The 20676-nt window shown below is 52.3% G+C and overlaps 1 protein-coding gene across 5 annotated transcripts in view; it reads right to left on the bottom strand.

The window, feature by feature from the left end:
• The window catches only part of ITPK1 (inositol-tetrakisphosphate 1-kinase), a 179275-nt gene that overhangs the window by 34718 nt on the left and 123881 nt on the right, over nt 1-20676 (bottom strand). For all 5 annotated transcript variants that reach the window (XM_063715713.1, XM_063715715.1, XM_024231475.3 and 2 more), the window contains one exon: nt 16200-16317. In XM_063715713.1, coding sequence (XP_063571783.1) covers nt 16200-16317 — 118 coding nt within the window. The remainder of the gene's footprint in view (nt 1-16199; nt 16318-20676) is intronic.

Genomic DNA, 20676 nt, shown 5'->3' on the forward strand with positions numbered 1-20676 from the left:
GGTGTAGCACTTCACCCTTCTTTCTCTCTCTCCTGTCACCATGTGAAGGTGTGCCTGCTTCTCTTTCACCTTCCATTATCATTGTAAGTTTCCTGAGGCCTCACCAGCCATGGCTTCTGTACAGCCTGTGGAACTGGTAGTCAATTAAACCTCTTTTCTTCATAAATTACCCAGTCACAGGTAGTTCTTTATAGCAATATAAGAACAAACTAATACAGAAAAATGGTATCAGAGAAGTGGGACACTGCTATAAGGATACCTGAAAATGTGGAAGCAACTTTGGAACTAGAAAACAGGCAGAGTTTGGAACAGTTTGGAGGGCTCGGAAGAAGACAGGAAGGTGAGGGAAAGTTTGGAACTTCCCAGAGACTTGTAGAATGGTTGTGAACAAAATGCTGATAGTGCTATGAACAGTGAAGTCCAGGCTGAGAAGGTCTCAGATGGAGATGAGTAACTTACTGGAAACTGGAGTAAATATCACTCTTGTTATGCTTTAGCAAAGAGACTGGCACATTGTGTCCCGCTGTAGAGATCTGTGGAACTTTGAACTTGAGAGAGATGGTTTAGGGTATGTAGTGGAAGAAATTTCTAAGTAGCATTCAAAATGTGGGCTGGCTGCTTCTAAAAGCCTATGCTCATCTGCAAAAACAAAGAAATGACCAGAAACTAGAACTTATATTTAAAAGGGAAGCAGAGCATAAAAGTTTGGAAAATGTGCAGGCTGACAACGTGCTAGAAAAGAAAAACCCATTTTCTGAGGAGGAACTCAAAGCTGCAGAAATTTGCATAAGTAAAGAAGCCCCGAAGACTAATAGCCAAGACAATAGGGGAAAATGCCTCCAAGGCATTTCAGAGACCTTCACAGCAGTCCCTCCCATCACAGACCTGGAGGTCTAGAAGGGAAAAATTGTTTTGTGGGCTGGGCTCAGGGCCCTGCTGCTCTGTGCAGCCTCGGGACATGGCATCCTGCATCCCAGCTGCTCCAGCTCCAGCAGTGGCTAAAAGGGGCCAAGGTACAGCTCAACCTATTGCTTCAGTGGGTGCAATCCCCAAGCCTTGGCGGCTTCCACATGGTGTTGGGCCTGCAGGTGTGCTGAAGGCAAGAGTTTAGCCTCTGCTTAGATTTCAGAGGATGTATGGAAACACCTGGATGTCCAGGCAGAAGTCTGCCACAAGGGTGGAGCCCTCATGGAAAACCTCTGCTAGGGCAGTGCAGAGAGTAAATGTGATGTTAAAGACAGGGGCACTGCCTAGGGGAGCTGTGAGAAGACAGCCACCATCCTCCAGATCCCAGAATGACAGATCCACCAAGAGCTTGTACTGTGTCCCTGGAAAAGCTGTAGGTACTCAGTGTCAGCCCACGAAAGCAGCTGTGAGGGCTGTACCCTGCAGAGCCACAGGGGTGGAGTTGCCCAAGTCTTGGGAGCCCACCCCTTGCATCAGTGTGGCCTGGATGTGAGACATGGAGTCAAAGGAGATTATTTTGGAGCTTTAAGATTTAATGACTGCCCTGCAGGGTTTTGGACTTGCACGGGGACTGCAGTCCCTGTAGTTCTTGTTTGGGCTAATTTCTCCCTCTTGGAATTGGGTCTATTTAACCAATGCCTGTACCCTCATTGTATCTTGGAAGTAACTAACTTGTTTTTTATTTTACAGGTTTATAAGGCAGAAGGGACTTGCCTTGTCTCAGATGAGACTTTGGACTTGGACTTTTGAGTTAATGCTGGAATGAGTGAAGACTTTGGGGGGCTGTTGGGAAGGCATGATTGTGTTTTGAAATGTGAGAAGGACATGAGGTTTGGGAGGCGCTAGGGTGGAATGATATGGTTTGGCTCTGTGTCCCCACCCAAATCTCATGTCAAATTGTAATTCCCAATTTGGGGGAGGGACCTGGTGGGAGGTGATTGGATCATGGAAGCAGATTTCCCTCTAGCTGTTTGTGTGATAGTAAGTTCTCATGAAATCTAGCATGTAGCACTTCCCCTTTTGCTCTGTTTCTCTCTCCTGTTGCCACATAAAGACATGCCTACCTCCCCTTCACCTTCCACCATGATTGTAAGTTTCCTGAGGCCTCCCTGGCCATATTTTTTGTACAGCCTGCAGAACTGTGAGTCAATTAAACCTCTTCATAAATTACCCACTCTCAGGTAGGTTTTTTTTATCCTTTTTTTTGGAGACAGAGTCTTACTCTGTCACTCAGGCTGGTATGCAGTGTGCGATCTCAGCTCACTGCAGCCTCCGCCTCTCTGGTTCAAGCGATTCTCATGCCTCAGCCTCCTAAGTAGCTGGGATTACAGGCGCACATCACCACGCCTGGCTAATTTTTGTATTTTTAGTAGAGACGGGGTTTTCCCATGTTGGCCAGGCTGGTCTGGAACTCCTGACCTCAAACGATCCACCTGCCTGGGCCTCTCGAAGTGCTGGGTTTACAGGTGTTAGCCACCATGACAGGCCTCAGGTAGTTCTTTATAGCAGTGTGAGAACAGACTATACACCAGCCCCAGAGGAGCACTGAGGCCTGGATCATCTTTGGGCAGAACACACAGCTTCGATGCAGGATCCTCATGTTTAAAATACAAAGCTGGATCTGGGGCTGTCAGTTGCCAGAACAAGTCCAGAGAAAACACAAAGGGAACACCACCCAGCCCTGACAGTGTTCTTGGCTGAGCCAGAGCCCCTGAGGCAGCCAAGTGAACTCCATGACAGAAACCTCTCTGAAGGCTTGAGGGGAGGGGAGAAAGGTGGAGGGCTCTGGCCCATGACAAGGCCAACAAGTCTACTCCAAGCCAGGTGGAGGGGGCCTGTACCACCCCATGCCCCAAAACAAGAAAGGCTCTCACCAAGAGGGACCATCTCTACTCCTGGTGATAACATGGCCTTTCTTACCAGCCTGGCCTTTGTCTGTGCTGTACCTGCCACCGGAACGCCCTCCCTTCTCATCTCTGCCTGTTCAAATGGAATCTTTATCACTAAAGCCCTGGGATTTGGCCCAGGCTGGGGACTTATTACTACTGGGGGCCTACAAGGGGTCCCTCTCTCATAGTTTGTTTATTTGTTTGTTTTGAGACGGAGTCTCACTCTGTTGCCCAGGCTAGAGTGCAGTGGTGCAATCTTGGTTCACTGTAACCTCCGCCTCCCAGGTTCAAGCAATTCTCTTGCCTCCGCTTCCCAAGTTCAAGCCATTCTCCTGCCTCAGCCTCCCAAGTAGCTGGGACTACAGGCATGTGCCACCACGCCCAGCTAATCTTTGTATTTTTAGTAGAGACAAGGTTTCACCATATTGGTCAGGCTGGTCTTGAGCTCTTGACCTCAGGTGATCCACCCACCTTGGCCTCCCAAAATGCTGGGATTATAGGCATGAGCCACCGCACCCGGCCACTCCTGTAGTTTTTCTTGGCCGCCATGGAGACACCTGGCCCACCCTTGGAGCCCCCCAGCACTGTCCTGCCCTGTGGAGCTGGCACACAGATTGTGGTTATGGCTTGTCCTGTGTTTCCTTCTCCTTAACTCATCCCAGATAATAATGCCTGCCCTGATGCCTGCCATTGTTCCCCCTCAATTTCTGGCCTCCACCCCATTTCTTCCTGACCAGAGTCACCACCCTCATCGCACCCTCAGCATCTTTTCCTGAAGCCACAGCAGCCTCCCAATGGCCTCCCTGTCTCCCTGCACAAGCTAAGCAGAAACTGGCCCTGGAGGCCCTCTGGGCCTCGGTGTGGGGCTCTCTCCCACAGCACCAATAGCCTCCATTTCTCCTGAACATCCTGCTCCCTCTCCCTGGAATGGTTCCCACCTTCCTCTAATCGAGCCCAGTATTTCAGAGCCGCTCCAAATACCACCTCCGCGAGAACCCCACAGACAATCAGGACCACTCCTTCCTGTGGCCCCAAGCCCATGACCCCACCTGCCCCAGGCCTATCTCCCATGGAGTGGGATTTCTGCTCAGAGCCTCCCCCAGTGCATCTGCTTCTTAAGTATCTGATTCTTGAAAACATTCTTCCCTCCTTTGCATACTTATTGAGCAGGTACTACGTTCCAGGCCCTGACCTGGGGATTCATGGTCCCCAAAGACACACTTGCCCCTGTCCTCAAGGCTGTCACGGTCAGGTGGGGAAGACAGCGGCCAGCAGACAATGACAAAACAGTGGAATGAATGTGCGATGAGGGCAGCAAAGGGTCTGTGAGTAGGGAGGAAGGCACTGAGGCCCACGCAGGGAAGGGAGTGTGCAGCACAGAGGGCTTCTGGGAGGAAGTGGCCTGAGCCAAACCCCAAAGTTGGAGTTAGTTGTGGGGACCAAGAGTATTCCAGACAGGCAGAACACCATGGACAAAGGCCAAGGGTCAAAAGGGGTGCCCCTGGGGTTCGGCTTGGCTGCAGTGTGGCGTGCAGGGGCAGTATGGCAAGAGACGCCGCCCAGGAGAGGGAGTGGGCAGGGGCGACATGCCCCAAGACACCCAGCACAGGTGACAGGGCCTGGAGAGACGCAATGATAGCAATTAAATTCCATTGAACTTATAAGTATGCAAGGAAAAACCATTGTATTTACTCAGTGTGGCAGGCAGAATCTAAGGCGACCCCAAGATCCCTGTGACCAGGCGACACCCTGCATGATCGCCAGAACTGCGTGCATGATGGAAGGGTTCTCCTCTGTGACTTGGTTATGTTACATTGCTGCCCTCAAAACAGGGAGATGGTCTGGGTGATTCTTAGGACATCACACACAGAGCTTCTTCTCTGAAGAGGAAGCTGGAGATTCAAAGCACAAAGAGACTGGCCAGCTGTGGCCACCTTGCAAGTAGAGGGGCACTGTGAGAAGAAACACAGGACCTGTAGGAGCTGCTGGCCAGCAAGGGCGGGCACCTCAGTCCTACAGCCACCAGGAACTGGATTCTGCCAATGAGAGTTAGCTTGGAGGTGGATTTTTCCTCAGGGCCTCCAGAAGATCACCTGCCCCTGCGGACACCTTGATTTCAGCCTGTGACACCCTGGGCCAAGAGCCCAACCACACCATGCGGGCTTCTGACCCACCCACCCGTGAGACAATAAATGGGTACTGTCAGAAGCCACTCAGTCTGCTGTCATCTGTCATGCAGCAATAGGAAATTAACACATCCAGCTACTATGAGCTTTCAAGGGGGAAACGCAATTGTGATATTTGGAGTCACTGAGGGGAAGGAGGGGGCATTTCGCCAGTGGCCACAGCCCCCTACCCTGTTCCTTGAAGGCATCGAAGAGACCCTATGGCCTTGCCACAGGTGCAACCTCCCTGCTAGCAGCTAGATCCTCACTTAGCTACCTGGTGACAGGAGAGCTGTGGAGAGAAAACACTGGAGGACGAGAAGAGAAGACAACAAATGCCACAGGTGCAAAGTTACAGTCCAATACAGCAAGCCACAGGCAGGGGAAGAGCAGGTTTCCTCCCACCTGACTTAGCTAGTGACTCATTTCATCTTATGTGACCAGAGAGCTGTTTGCAACCAGAATGTCCAAAGCCCAGGAGAAGAGGAGCCAGACACTGGCTCAGACAGAGACAGACATTTCTGCACCCGATGTCTGAGTCTGGCGGCAGTAGCTGGAAATGTGGGTAGACTCTGTGGCAGCTGCTCCCACTGATTTACAGCCCCTTCTGGACCCAGGCAGACGCTCACTGTCCCTGCTCAGTTCCAGCTCCTGCTCCCAAAACATGGCAGCCTTTTTACTTTCAAGACATTTTAAAAATGTTTGGAGGGCTCTTTCTGGTAGTACCTATTCTAAAAGCAAAACATATAAGCTTGGCTCCAGAGCAAAGATGATGCTTACATTCATGAACCCATCCACAATTTTTAACAATGGGACAATTTTCTTCATACAAAAAGGGATCTAATTAATCAACAAGACCAACAACTCAACTAAAAAATAGGCAAACAACAGGCAAAGATTCATTCATAGAAGACATGCAAATAGAGCCAGTGAATCCATGATGGGATACTCAATTGTGCCAATAACGACAAACACACATCAATCGAGCTGGGTACGGTTTCCCCAGGCAGACTGGCACCATCAGGAGTGAAATTTGCTCAAACTTTTTGAAGGGCAATCCAGTGAGATCTGCCAAAGTGAGGAATGTTTATAATCTTTGGCTGAGAAATCCCACTTCTAGGGATTAATTATGCAGAAATATGCAGGGAGCTGTTTACTGCAGCCCAGTTTGTTTAAAAAAAAAAAACCCAAACAAGACTGGAATGACCTTATGGGCCCAACACAAATTAGGATTCATTCATTCATGTGTGGAAATATTATGCTGCCAGCAAAAGGGGCAGACCTGATCCCCCTCATCTTCATGGGCTGACATGGAAAGAAGCGAAGCAAGACACATGTTCAGTGGGGACAAAGAGCTGTATCAGGACATGTGTAAAATGACCCTGTTTCTAAAATGTACACATTGCACCAGAGACTACTGTAATGAAAAAATAAAATTAAAAGTGCACATATATCTCTACATGTATGAATAAGAAGGGTCTAGAAAGATAAGTTCCAAACTATGAACAGTGGCTGCCTCAGGGAAGTGAGGCTGGAGTTAAACAGATTCGAAAAGCACCAGCAATAAGGGCCCCACACACTAATACAGGGAGCTCAAGAACAGACCTGAGCAGGGCCGGAAGTGAGGGCAGCCAGAAGGCACCCAGTCAGGGAATTCCTGAGTGTGTTGAGTGCAACAGTCTCTCAAGAGAAGCTCCAAAGAGAGGAGGGGACTCCATAGTTAATTGGATGGAAAAGGCTAAACTCTGCAGAACTTCACTGATTCTATGGCATGTTTTTCATATTTTCCATCTCTGAAATTGAGATGTGTCTCATAATCGATCTCACAACTTACTTAGGATTTTTTCGTTTTTATAGAATATGAAGTATCAGTGCATCTTACAATCGGTGATGAAATTCAATACACTGCCCCCAGACTAAAGATTCATATTAACACATTACTAAGGCTCTGAGAAGTCCTGCAGCAAAGAAACATGTAATCCTGATTCTCCAACATATCTGACACTTTTCTCTTTTCCTTATTTTGCCTTTCCCTTTGTTCACACATGAGATTATGCTGACACTCCACAAGGTGCCACCTGGTGCCCTGTGGATGTCTGCAAAGCTGCAAGGGGATCCTGTCACTTTCTAGGGCAACTGGGGTGGTTGGGACACAGTTCTTACAATTCTGTATGATGACTGTTCGGTAAATACCACAGTAACAATGGCAAGACCCATCCACGGATGCTACAAGAGAAGGGCAAACGTATGAGAGACGGTCTGCAAAGAATCCTCTTAGAAGGTTCTTGCCAACTACAAAGGAAAAAATAGAAATTTAGAGTGGAAAAGCCTGGTGGACTTTAACCAAATAACTGCGGCTGAGCAGACAGAAGACATCGTTGTCCTCATGCACCTCCTGATATGATGCACTAGGGAGGGACTGGCACTGCTGGGTGGTGTTCCTGCTGAAAATGTATGACCTTGACCTAGTCACGAAAACACCAGATAAATCCGAATTGAGAAACACTCCACAAAATAAACAGTCGAGGTTCTTCCACAGTGTCAAGGTCAAAACCTGAGGCTCCATCCCAGATGGCAGGAGACCACAGACAGCGACAACCAGATTGGATCCTGGACTAAAAAATGGGTATTACTGGGACAACTGGGGAAATTCGAATTCATTTAGGCCTTTCAATTATTGAATAGTTATCAATGTGAACTTCCTGGTTTAGATAAGTATGGTCAGATAGGATGTGAACACTGGAAGAAGCTGTGCAAAGGGTATATGGGAACTTTGTGTACTATCTTTGCAACTCTGTTAAAATTTCTTAAAAATAAAAATTACACTAAACAAACCTGTGCAATGTGAACTTTATTATAATAAATCTACAATACATCATCTAGTAGCCAATAAAGAGATTTTTAAAAGCCCACTTGTGTTACATGATGGGTCACCCTAAAGACACTCTTGTTTGGGGAAATAAACCCAGGCTACACATTTGCAAACACGGGGCTGGGCGTTTGGGCAGAATGGACAGAGGGGAGCAAATGCCTGGCAGGGTCTGGTCTCATGGGGGTCACTGCAAGCCTACCATCAGGGCGCCAGGGGCTGCTGCCTTTAGCACTAAATGCAAGTTGAGAAACACAGGACTCACAGGGTCACAGCACACAGGGTGTGGTCTGAAACTCACAATGCACTGTCCACCAGAAGAGCTCCCATCTATTGAGGAATCCTTACAACAACCTATGAGGAAGGTGCCACCAACATTACCTCCCTCCCCATTTTACAGACAGGAAAGCTGGGGCTCGATGCAGTTACATAACCTGCCTAAATGCACACAGCTGGGTGTTCAGGAGAGGATCTGAACCCAGGCAGTCTGACTTTAGATTCACTATGGTGCCGCTTCTGAAAAGACTCCTGCAGAGATGTGGGTCCCATGGAGAGAGCACTGGACTGAGAGTCGGAAAGGTGCTGAGTGGTCCTGGGTCAGCCATGCAACCACTCTGGGCCTCTATTCTCATTGTTAGGATGTGGAGAAGAGCAGTTTTTGTAGGGCTTCCAGAACTCAAGATCTCTTTCAGCTGGAAAAACACTAAGTGAGCCATAAATTCACACTAAAGTGTAAATGGCAGCTGTTGGATACTTTCTGACCAATCTGAGTACCCATGTACCCTGCTTATATCCCAGGGGAGCCAGGAGACTCAGTGTGAGGAGGGGGAAGAAGGTTCCTGGGAGTGGAGTCTGGAGGGAGTTAGTCAACACAGCCAGGGGAAAGGAATTTTGGGTGAGAGCCAGAGTCCCAAAGACAAATAGTCTGTTCACCAACTGGCCTAGGATCAGCAGCAGTGCCCTAGTAGAGTGATCGGAGCCAGCTGATGTCATTAGGGGAGTACCTCCTAGAGAAGGGGTGCCTGTGGGTCGAGAGGGGACAGAGGTTTTCAGAAAGCTCTGCAGGAAGGCCTGGGGCAGGCCCACCTGGACCAAGTGGGATACCTCGTCTGGAAGCCACTGAGCTGGATGGCGCTGGAGGGGTTGGTGGGCTGCGGGTGGAGGGGCCTTCTTGTTTTGCTGGGGAGCGGGTCCCTGCCATGGTCTTAAAGGCCCAGCAAGGTTAAGCTCTGAGTGAACAGACAGGAACATTCTTCCCTAGATGAAGATGCATCTCTCCTGCAGGGTGCCAGCCCGTCGCCATGAGAACTCAGTTCACTCCTTTGAGTCTCTCCTGGGAGCCTCCAGACCAGTGCCCTGGGCAGGATGGACAGAGGGGAGCAAATGCCTGGCAGGGTCTGGTCTCATGCGGGTCACTGCAAGCCTACCATCAGGGTGCCAGGGGCTGCTGCCCTGTCCACAGTGCCCACAGCAGTGGAAATGAGGAGCTCGGCAGAGAATCCAGCATCTGTTTCATCTCTGCCAGTGCCCTTAGGAGGCCTGGACCTGACAACCTCTCCAGGAAAAGCTGATCCAGGCTCCGAGGCCACTGTCCTCTAGGCACAAATCCCAGCTCTGGTGGGACAAAGGGGTGAGGCTGCCGGAGGGAGAGTGGGGAAGCTCTCTTTACTCTCCAGGGACCCCTGCTGCAGCTAGGCCAGGGAAGAGGAGACGGCACAGAAAGGGCTGCAAGTAGGCCTGCGGGCCTGATGTGGAGCTGGCTTTCGCTGTGGGGGTGCAGGAAAGGGGATGGGGCAGTGTGAACCTGGGGGTGTGCTCCCTGAGGCCCTGTCCTGCCCTGAACATCCCTGGCCTCTGCTGCCTCAACTGAGAGCCCGGCCAGCAGGACTGATGCTTCCAAGATTCCCAGGTCCTGGGGGCTGACAGGGCCTTGTCTTAGAATGTGAATGCCTGGATGGCTGCACAGGTGGCCCCTGGCTCCAGAGGACAGGAGCAGAACCCACGGAAGGGTCAGCCGAGGGCAGGGAGATGGGAGGGACTCTGAGAATCAGCCGTAAAATAGATGTTTGTTGTAAGGGAACAGGGTGAGCTTTGGCATCAACATGGAGCTCAGCTTGAAGATGCACCAGCTCTGAAACCTCAATTAAGTTACCATAACCTCTCTAAGGTTCCACACCCCCCATCTGAAAAGGGGGAACCCTGCAGCTGAGGGAAAGAGCAGCTTCAAGGACAGGAGGAGCCACCCTCGCAGGCCAGACCTGGTCCCACATGCTCTGGGGCACCATTTCTTCCTCACCCCATGACTCCCGGACTGGGGGAGGGCACTGGCTTCCACACAGCAGGTGCCAGGAAGGAGGCTCATGCAGACTCAGACCAGGACTGGCCTTGGTCCCAGCTGCCGCCTCATGCTGACAAGGCAACGACCCGGCCTGGTCTGCAGCTGGCGCTCAGCTGCCCCAGGGCAGGGGAGCCAAAAGCACAATCCTGCTCTGCAGAGCCTCCCCTGCACTGAAAGGGTGGGTCTCAGCCTGGGTGGCAGACAACAGCCGATGTGAAAACAAAAACAGTGGTGCTCCCACACATCCCTGAAGTCCAGGAAAGGGAACCACAAGCCAAGCACCTCCCCTGAGAGGACCCTACCTCCCTGGCACCCTGTCCTCCCTCATTCCAGACCCTTCGATGAGGCACGCTGTCCCCTCACCTCAGCCCTGTGGTCTGGGCAGGCTGACACTGGGGGAGGCATGGGCAGGTGCACACCAAGGGGTCGCTCTGCCCGATCTGGGGTGGGGCCACCAGCTGAGACGCCCACTCAGCACGTCCGAGGCACTGGCGACCCACTTCCCAGATGAGCGAACAACTCAGGAGAGAGTGACTGGCCCAGCCCCTCGAGGGGCTAAGATTGGAAGCCTTGTCAGCGACAAGGTCCTTCTTTCCTGCCATGATGTGTGGCTGCCCTCAAGTATCATTTCCTGGACCCCAGAGGGCACCCCCATGGACGACGGCCATGCCACCAGCACCAGGAGAGCCTGGGCAGGACTCGCCTGCAGGCGCAGAGCCCCAACCCTACCTATCTTTGCCTCGGTCCCTCTCCATCAGCCACAGGGGAACTGGGGACGTGGAAGGGGTACACACAGGGGTGAAGGACTGGGCTTGGGAACCACTGGCTAAGAGCAGATCCACACTGTGTGGATTCTGATCCCAAATCTGCCCAGTAGCTCTGTAACCTCAAGTAACTTAAGCTCAAAGCCCCTCAGTATCCTCACCTCTAAATCGGAGGTGAAATCAAAACCTTCCTCATAGGGTCATTAAGTGGATTAAATTAGCTACTATCTGTAAAGTATTTAACCCAGTGCCTGGCACGCTAAGCACCTGCCTAAGCACTGACAGACGCACAGCTCAGAGAGGCCACACAATTGGGGGAGGGGTAGTGGGTGGTGGTGGCAATGGGCAGGGTCTGAGGCCTTGACTCCAAGCCCCCACTCCTCTGCAGCTCCCCGAGGGTTGAGAGCCAGTTCCTGCCTCTGGGAGCTGCTCCCCACCAATCACAAACGCCCACCTCCAAGGCAGAAGCTTTTTGGGGAATTATGTCTCCAGGCTCTAAGGAATGTTACTTTCTCTTTGCTTGGTATCCAGACTACTCAATTTCAACCCCACTTTCAAATGGGCTCTAAGATGAGCCCCGATTAAATTCCCGTAAAACCACAGGCAGAAGCATTCAATCTGTGGTATGCAACCCCCATCCCCAGGGAGGCCTGGGATCCCAAACAGGCCATCTGTCACCCCCAGAGCAGACATGTGAGAACTTCTAACAGAAGAAGAACAGGAGATCCACCCATCACCCCAAAGCAGTCAGGGCTTTCAAGGATCTCTCCATCCTGTTGCCCAATGGTCTGAGACCTGCTGTCCCTGAAGACAGGGACACAAACCCACGCCGTGCAATTACGGCCCAGGTGCCTTCTCACACATGGTGCCTTCTCAGCCAGTTTGGGAGCCAGCTAGAGCCTTGCCCAGAATCGCTCACCCTGGGGTGGCACAGCCACGCCTTGGCTTTGAGGCTTCCATCTCTGGACCCTGGCCCTGGGTGGCAGAGTGGGCTGCTGATGGGAGAAAGAGCCTGCAAATTCAATGTTTGTCACTGCAGCCTCCTCCCTCCCTCCCCTAGGCCTGCACCAGGGAATGCTTAATTTCTAGGAAGAATTAAGTGCTTGGTTTGAATTGAATCCAGGCTCAATGCTGCCTGTGCCTCTGCCTAGGGGGTGCAGGTGTGGGGAGGGACATGGGTATGGGTATAGGCATGGCTGCCTCCCAGAAGCAGTCATCTATGAGGGAAAGGTGGGGCCCTGGCATGCCGGGGTGGGTCATTCTGCAAGCCTCCAGGATGCTGGTTGCTACAAAGAGGGGACTGCTGCTGAGGTCACAGGCTGAGGCCAGAGGAGAAATTCCAAGGTTGTTCAGCCATGGGAAAGGTGGGTCCTCAGGCAGGGACCCATGTCTTGGAAGACTGCTAATGCTCCCCTAAAACTCATTCTAGCCCTTCTTCCATGGTGATAAAACCCAAATTGTAGCTGGGCATGTGGCTGCTCAGAACAAGGACTCAATTTCCCGACTCCCTTGCAGCTTAGGATGTGACTAATTCTGGCCAAAGCCCCTTCACCCAGCACAAAAGCGTGTCACTGGATTGCTTCCAGAACCCCTCCTTAAAAGAGAACTAGGCCTTCTCATTTGCTTCCTTTTTCTTAGTCTTCCTCTCCATCCTAGTGTCTAGATCTTGGATGTGAGGGCTGGAAATACAGCCATCACCCAGGACCAGATGGGCAGACCACAGAAGAATAAGGAGCTAGAAGGAGTCAGGGTCCCAGCCCCCGTGCCCATGCTGGATGGCCTTCCTCCGGGCTTTTACATCAGAGAGAAAGGAAGTTCTGTCGCATTTAAGCCACCATTATTTTAGGTCTGCTGTTAAAGCAACTTGAATGCTAACTGATACGAAGTGGGTGGGTTTGAAGCTGCCAGAGCTGAAGCAGAGAAATGACCCTGCTTCCCCTCCAGGCTCTGAATGAGACAAGGATGAGCTCTGGGAATGTGGAACTGAGAAGGCAGTGACCTCACACAGGCTGCCCGGAGACAGCGACGCTGGGAGCTCCCAGCAGCAGGCCTCATCTGTCTCCTGGATGCAGAGCTGGGGTGGGAGAGACCCTCCACGGCTGATGCTCTGCAGGGAGACAGACGGCCCACCTGAGCACAGACCCTTATCCAAGGGCTCTGCCTGCTATTCCTGGGAGAGCCTCCCCTTGTGCCATGGCCCAGATGCCCACCCCCACCGCAAAGCAGGGGCTCTGGTCATCTCCCTCCCCCTGCTCATCAATGAGGATCCTAGCAGTCCCAAAGCACCCACCCGTCCCCCACCAGCTCTGTTTTCCCTGCAGCTGTCCAGATTCTCTGAAAACAGAGCAGCCTTACTGCCGGGGCAGGGGGGGTGACAACCGGAGGAAGTCTCGCCAAGCCCCTTCTCCCAAAACAAAAGCGTGTCACTGGATTGCTGTGATTATCTGAGGGAACTTCAAGGGTAATTATGGCCATTTACAGTACGCCTGAAAGGGCTGAGTGCCTCCAGGAACAGCAGGCAGTGGAGGAGGGGGGCCCAGGGTGTGCTTCCCAGGAAGGATCTCTGCCTCTGCAGCTGGTGGGGGCATGTAGCAGGGACCCACCCAGCGGTGCTGGTGAATGGACAGCCACTGGGGGTCAGGAAAGGGCTCCAGGAAGTCCCAGCCTCTGACCGCTCTCCTGGAAGAATACAAGCCCAGGATCGGCGTGCACGATAAGGAAAACCCAGCGTGCAACATTCATGGCCCACCCACCCTACACTTCCTGCTGATCTAGAACCAAGCATGCGTTAGGGTTTGGTCAACAGCGCTCTCTCTGGACCTGTTGAGGACTGGGCCCTCTCCTGCAGCACCCACAGCTCTCCCCTTATGGGCAGCTCCTGAACTTTCTAATCTCCCAATGAACTAGAACACACCCTGCTTAAAATTCCTAACCTGATTCCTAACTGCCTCCAGGAGAGGCCCAATTCCAAGCCAGGCAAGCGGGCAACAGAGGTACCTCGTGGGCCTGCCTCTCAGCATGTGACTTCCTACGGTCCACCTCATCACCAGGTTCCTGCTCCCTGAACACACCGTGCACACTCACACCCTGAGCCCAGGCTCACCCTTGATCCCCAGCCCTGGTCTTCTACTCCTAAAAATCTAAGATGGATGTGAAGACTCAATTAGGATGCTGGGGTCCTGCCATCGTGGTGGGAACAGCTGGAGCAGCTGCTGTTCCTGGGTGACCCAGTGGGCTGGTCCCATGCTAAGTGCTCTGCAGACATCATCCCAGGTATCCCGACCCCTGACCCCATGGCTGAACCAGGTATCACTCACATCTTCCAGAACAGCAGCAGAACTCATATAATTGATGTGTCCGAGACCACATGGCTAACAAGAGCCCAGACAGGGACCCACATGCCAGAGCCTGTGCTTTTGGCTCCAAAAGGCCCTTCAGCGGTACCTTCTCGAATCCCACCCAAACCCATCACTCTTCAAATGGATTTATCCGGGACATGAGATGTGGCTGCTGGTCTGCCACCTTCTTCCACTTACTGGGCCTTCTCATGTTCTAATACAGCCTCCTGCTCTTCACACAGGCAGTGTCCAACAAGCACACCTTCTGGAAAGAGGTTGACTCCCTTTCCCAAATTTGACCAAACCTTCACCCATGGCAGACTGAGATGAAGGTTACCCCAGGAGGGAATGTACAGCTCTTTCTTCCCATCTGGGATTCTAGATGGATCCAGGAAGACAGTGCAAAGGGAGGTGAAGTGCACAGCAGAGGCCAATCACTCCAGGCCTAGCAAATAAAGGCTGCTGGTGTGTGCTAAGAAAGCCTGTCTACATTGGGCACCAGGATGACACCCTCATTCTCTGCACCCACCAGTGTGTCAGGCATTCAGGGAAAGAGGCCTCGGGAGCCCTTCCAGGACAGCCAAATCCAGCAGCCAGCTCTTCTGCAGGGCACATTCCTTAGAGAGGGAACCAAGGACTCACCTACTCTCCAGGCCAGGGTCCTCAGTGGTACCCATTTCAGGTTCTTCTAGATCCAGGGCCCTGTGGCCATGGACATGAAAGTCAAGCTCAGGAGTAGGGGCCGGGGAGCCTGAGTCAGAGAGACCTGGCTGAGTCAGAGAGCCACCTGAATGCTGCGTGATGTGGCACGTCTGCTAACCTCTCAGAGCCTCTGGGATTCATCTGTAAAATGGGAAGGCTTATCATGCCCACTTCTAAGAGTACCAAAAGGGAGAACACAAGGACAAGGCCTAACCCAAAGGCAGGAACACAACACATATCCAATAAATGGTGGTGTCAGACTCCCATGCAGATGGTCTGCCTCTGGAGCTGTGAGCCAAATGGTACCCACTGGTCCCACCGGTCACCATCACAGGAAATTATGCCCGAGGCCAAGTCACCATCCAGGTCAGAGTTCAAGGCACCCAGGTTAGGCCTCAATCATGGTCTGCAGGGCAGGGAGCAGGGACTGCCTCCTTGACCCCAGGATAAATCCTCACAAAGCCTTAGGGCCCAGGCCAAGCACTTTTCCTTAAAATTAAACAAGAGCTCTCAGCAGGGCACACCTGGACCAAGCAGTGAACTAGGAGGTTACTGTTAACATGAATCCACAAAGTCTTTCTCACATAAACACCTTGAGAATGCCGCCTTGAGTTCTCTGGCTGTGCCTGCCCAAGGGGTGGGGAGGGGTCGGGGTGAGCCCTCAGGGACAGGCGCCTGCAGCTGGCAGGGGAGGCGCCGCGGTGAAGAGGGAGGCCCCTGCCTTCCAGAACAGAGGAGACCCGTGAGGTCCAGCAGCCACATTACATCTCCACGTGTTTGATTAAAGGCCTTCAGTTTCTCTTTGGGTCCTCCGCCCAGTTACGTAACTCCACTTGCCTGCCTGTCACTGAGCTGTCTACACACACTCCTGCTCTGCAGCCACTGTGTTACCGGGACACTTCAATGTCACCCATGGCTTCAACATAGCAAAACAAAACCCTCAGAGCCCCCTTCCGCAAGAGCACCCTGAGGCTTTTGTTTCCTCACTGCTGGTCACAGGACAATGAAAGGACCTCCCCAGAACGACTGCCCCATGGAATTCAAATGCTTCCTGCCCCAAAGTGCTTAAAAAGACAAGACCCCTCTGTCTCTACACCTCAGGCCGTGGCCACTCTATGACCACAAAGGTGGCTGCCTGTCACGGATGCGGTGCCACACGTGTCCCTACCTTCCATGTAGGCCTCAATCTTCCGGATGAGCTCGTAGGACTTGGAACGGTCAAGCAAGGTTCTGATGGCAGGGAGCGGGTCCAGGACGATGGTCTCAGGGTGGGCATCGATGTACTCCTGAAAGGGAAGCATGCTGCTCTGGTTAGAGCGGGGGTAGGGCCAGGTAGCAACTCACCCCTCGCGCCCTCTGCACGTCCATCCATTCCCGTCCTACCCTCCAGCCCTGGCTTTGGTGGAGGATGGCTCATTCCAGCACCGGGGCATTGCGAGCAGTCACCTGGAGATCTGAGAGAGAGGCCTGACTAGGCCAAACTCAGAAATAGAGCACCACGCGGAAGACAGCGAGGAAACTGCAACCAGGCTCAAGGCAGGCCGCCTGACTCCGGACAAAACCTCACCGGGAAGCAGATCCACTCCAGGCGCTGGCTCCTCTGGGAGTGGCGGCCCCATGTCCCGCACTGATAAGGACTCCCGGGAGAGTGGGATGAGGCCAGGAGTCATCAGAGGGTCTGCGGGAAGGTGTGGCGGAGAGAAACAGGCCACAGGGTGGGCACCAGCCACCCAACACTCCTCAAGTATTTCACTTCCGTACCTACTAGCTTTGGGGTAGGCACGAAGGAAATGCAAGAGAAACTGACAAAAACCAGTCTCTAAGGAACTTACTATATTCTTAGGGGAATAACCCTAACTTACATGGGGGAAGACACTGCTGTCCAGAACAGAACTCAATAAAGTAACGGGCAGAACCCCATGCCACCCAGGTGGGCCAGACCAACCTGAGCTGACATAGCAAAGGAGCCCACCCTTGCTCTCAACCTCCATGATTCTAAGGACAAAACTGGAATGCTGGTGTGATGAGAGGGGGGTCTCAGGGAAAAAGCTGGCCTGAAGAAGGCCTCAACCAGCTGCTGTGGGTTGAATTGTGTCCTCTCAAGTCCTAATCCTTCAGCACTTGTGAATATGGCCTTATTTATAAGGAAACAGGGTCTTAGTGGATGGAATGGAGTTAGGACTCCATATGGGTGGACTACACCATATGGGTGGGCCCGAATCCCCTGGCTGGATTTCTTAGGAGAGAAATCTGAACACAGGCGCAGGGAGAAGGCTGTGTGGAGAGACAACTGCAGTGACGCGCCTACAAGCCAAGCAGGGCGGAAGGTGCCCACCACCACCGGGAGCCGGGAGAGGGCAGGGAAGCTTTGCCCTCAGGGCCTCCAGAGGGAGCCACTGCTGACGCCCTGACTGGAGCTGTTGGCTCCCAGGGCTGGGAGATTCCTGCAGTGTTAAAAGCCTCCCCGTTTGTGATACTTGGTTATGACAGCCGGAGGAAGCAGATATGCCAGCGTGATTCCTCCGCCCAGCCAGCCCCTCTGCCCTCCGCTCACCCACTCCACAGCCTGTCAGTGAGGCCCGCACAGCCCGGGGAAACGCATCCCAGTGCTGCCTTCCTAGTGAACCTTATGGACAAAAAGAAAGAGCCATTTGGAATTATTTTTCTTCAGTGAACTTATTTTGGTCCTAGCGACCACTTGGTAAGCCAAAAGCCACTTTTAACACAAAAACCAGAGACTCATATTCCCACTTCTTCTCTGAAATCGGTCTCTCCTTGGATTTCGCGGCAGAGTGTCTGGCCCTGGGCTCCTTTCTGTCTTTCTGTCTGAATGTTTAAAGACTTCCTCTGGCCTCGGTGGCCGGCGTAACCTAGGGGAGGCCTCGCATTCCAGTCCTCACGCCTGTGACTCTCCTCACCCCTTAGCCATCCTCTCCCTGCACACAAGTGCGAGGACCTAGATGCAGGGCAGAACCCTCCGGCCGTCAGCAAGCCATTTGGCCACCAACCTACTGCCTGTAGACAGTGAACCAGGCACTGATGCAGAAGAGCCCACGTCTGCTGCCCACATGGAGCGTGGGGACTAGCCGAGGAGTCTCCTTAAGGAAGGTTTTATCTAGAGCTGCCCTGGGGCCAAGCGGCCATGCCCAGTGCCTCTCTCCTGACAGTCTCAGCCTCACCCAAGCGCCTACACCTGATCCCTCGTCTCATTTGGGGGCTCTCCATGGGCAACTACCCCTCTCGGCGCCATTCTGTCATCAGAGCTTGTTCTTTTAAATGCAGTCCATGCTTCCACGAGAGCAGGTCATTCATGAGGCCCTCCCCGCCGAGACTCACACATATGTATGAAATCATATTCACAGCCCAACATTAATAGCTGGGTGCAGTGGCACAAGCCCCTAGGCCCAGCTACTTGGGAGGCTGAGGTGGGAGGATCACTCAGGCCCAGGAGATTGAGGCTGCAGCAATGCACAATGGTGCCACTGCACTCCAGCCTCCGCAATAGAGTGAGACCCTGTCTCCAAAAAAAATAAAGGAAGAAAAATAAATGTCAACATTAAAAGGTCATCCACTCAGCTAGAAACCATCATTCTGAGCAAACTATCGCAAGGACAGAAAACCAAACACCACATGTTCTCACTCATAGGTGGGAATTGAACAATGAGAACACTTGGACACAGGAAGGGGACCATCACACACTGGGGCCTGTTGTGGGGTGGGGGGAGGCGGGAAGGGATAGCATTAAGAGATATACCTAAAGTAAATGACGAGTTAACAGGTGCAGCACACCAACACGGCACATGTATACATATGTAACAAACCTGCACATTGTGCACATGTACCATGGAACTTAAAAAAAAAAAAAAGGTCATCCACTCAAGAGACTTCACATCACTGACAGTGCTCAGGGCATTATGTGGGGTGCAGCAGATACTCGGATGATCAAAAGCCTTCTCCGCTTCACCCCGCCAGATCTATAGTCCTGGCCAGCAAGTTCATGTCCTCGGTTATGAGCTAAAGGCACTTGGCTGTCCTCACTCCCTTCCCCTAAACACACCAGGAAGCAGCCTGGTGTAGTGGGAAGGCTATGTGACCTAGAGTCAAGAAACCCAGGCGCCTGGTGTCGTCACCTCTCAGAGTCACCTTTGGGCAAGTCACTTGGCTTCTCAGGGTCTCAGTCTCCTCATCTGTGACATGAAGAATACTACAGATGCCCTTAGGGTCTCTGTAAAGCTGCCCTCTAGTTCCAAGGGTATAAACAGACTGAGAAAATGGAGAGTGTATTTGTAAAGGTAAGCTTGAAGGCTGCACAGGGGAGCTGTTCTAGAACGGGATGGACCACCAGCTAGAGGCATTCCAGGCAATGGGAGGGCCACCCACGCATTTGCTGCCTTCCTTCCAAAAGGGGGCCAACAGCCGAGCACGTGGATGGGACGACCCAATTCTCCCTCAGCAACTGAGGCCGCTTAGAACACAGACATGCTCCTTCCTCCCCTCGAAGTCCCAAGAAGAGTCTCCGCTCAGCTCTGAATAAATGAGGGCGATTCTGATTCCATGTTTATGCGTTAGGACAGTGACCTTTAAAGAGAGAACTCAGATTCATTAAGACATGAAGTTAAGCTAGACTCATGAGGGAAAGAGGCTACATGAAACCAAAGGGGAAAACATCTGACAAGCAGGCGCCAACAAGCTTTTGACTAGGGATGAAAGCATCAGCATTAACAAAATTCTTCCTAAACACAATCTCTTCTGGGATGGGAACAGAGAGGGCAAAGAATTTTTCCAGTCACCTCACTATCCACAAGTGGACTTTGTGCCAAGCTTTCCAGCTTATCTATTATACTGAGGGCCTCGTGCATTTTTCACAAGTCTCTTAGAATTACCAATCTGCTGGGCGGGTTAGCACCCCGTACCATTTTATCATTGCTCAAAGGAAGAAAGGCACCGCCGTCTCCATGGCAAATGGTAAGCACATGTTCCCTCGCAGGGCCTGCCAGCTAAAGGACACCAAGAGTGGGGTCCTGGAGCTAACAAGGGCAGCCTGGCTCTAGGCAGAAACATTCAGCCCCTGCCAGGATGAGGGCTGGAACACACCTGGGGCAGAGCGTCACGGTGCCTGCCTATAGCACAAGCTCTCTCAGGGTTTTCAGAGGCCCCAAGCCCATGGAATGATGCCAACAGAGACAAGTGGCCCTTTGCTAAGCTGCCACTGAGAATCTGAGCAGAATGAGATGAACATCAGAGATACTCTCCTCCTCGATCCTCACAGGCAGGAAATGAGCAGGGAGTGAGACACAGGGATTTGCTCCTTCTAATGGAAAATGCTGTCAGAGTCCTGAGTTAAGATTCTGCCTCTGACGTTGATTCTGTATCTGGAGTTAACCCTCTGAGACTCGTCCTGGGTAAGGTCCATTCTGAATAAAGCCTACCCGAGACAGCTGCTGTGGGCATCACGGAGATCATGGATGCGAAAGGAGTTTGTAGACACAAAAATGAAAGGCTTCTCATTACCCTGCAACACCTGGGCTCCTATGGCCAAACCTGATGCAAGGTCTCTGGGCTCACCCTGCCTTGCCCTGTGCAGCCGACCCCAGAGGAGCCAGCTGTGCCCATGGAAGGGGGCTGTGGTTCTGGCCCATGCCCAC

Source organism: Pongo abelii, chromosome 15, assembly GCF_028885655.2.
Source record: "Pongo abelii isolate AG06213 chromosome 15, NHGRI_mPonAbe1-v2.0_pri, whole genome shotgun sequence".
Taxonomy (NCBI): Eukaryota; Metazoa; Chordata; class Mammalia; order Primates; family Hominidae; genus Pongo; species Pongo abelii.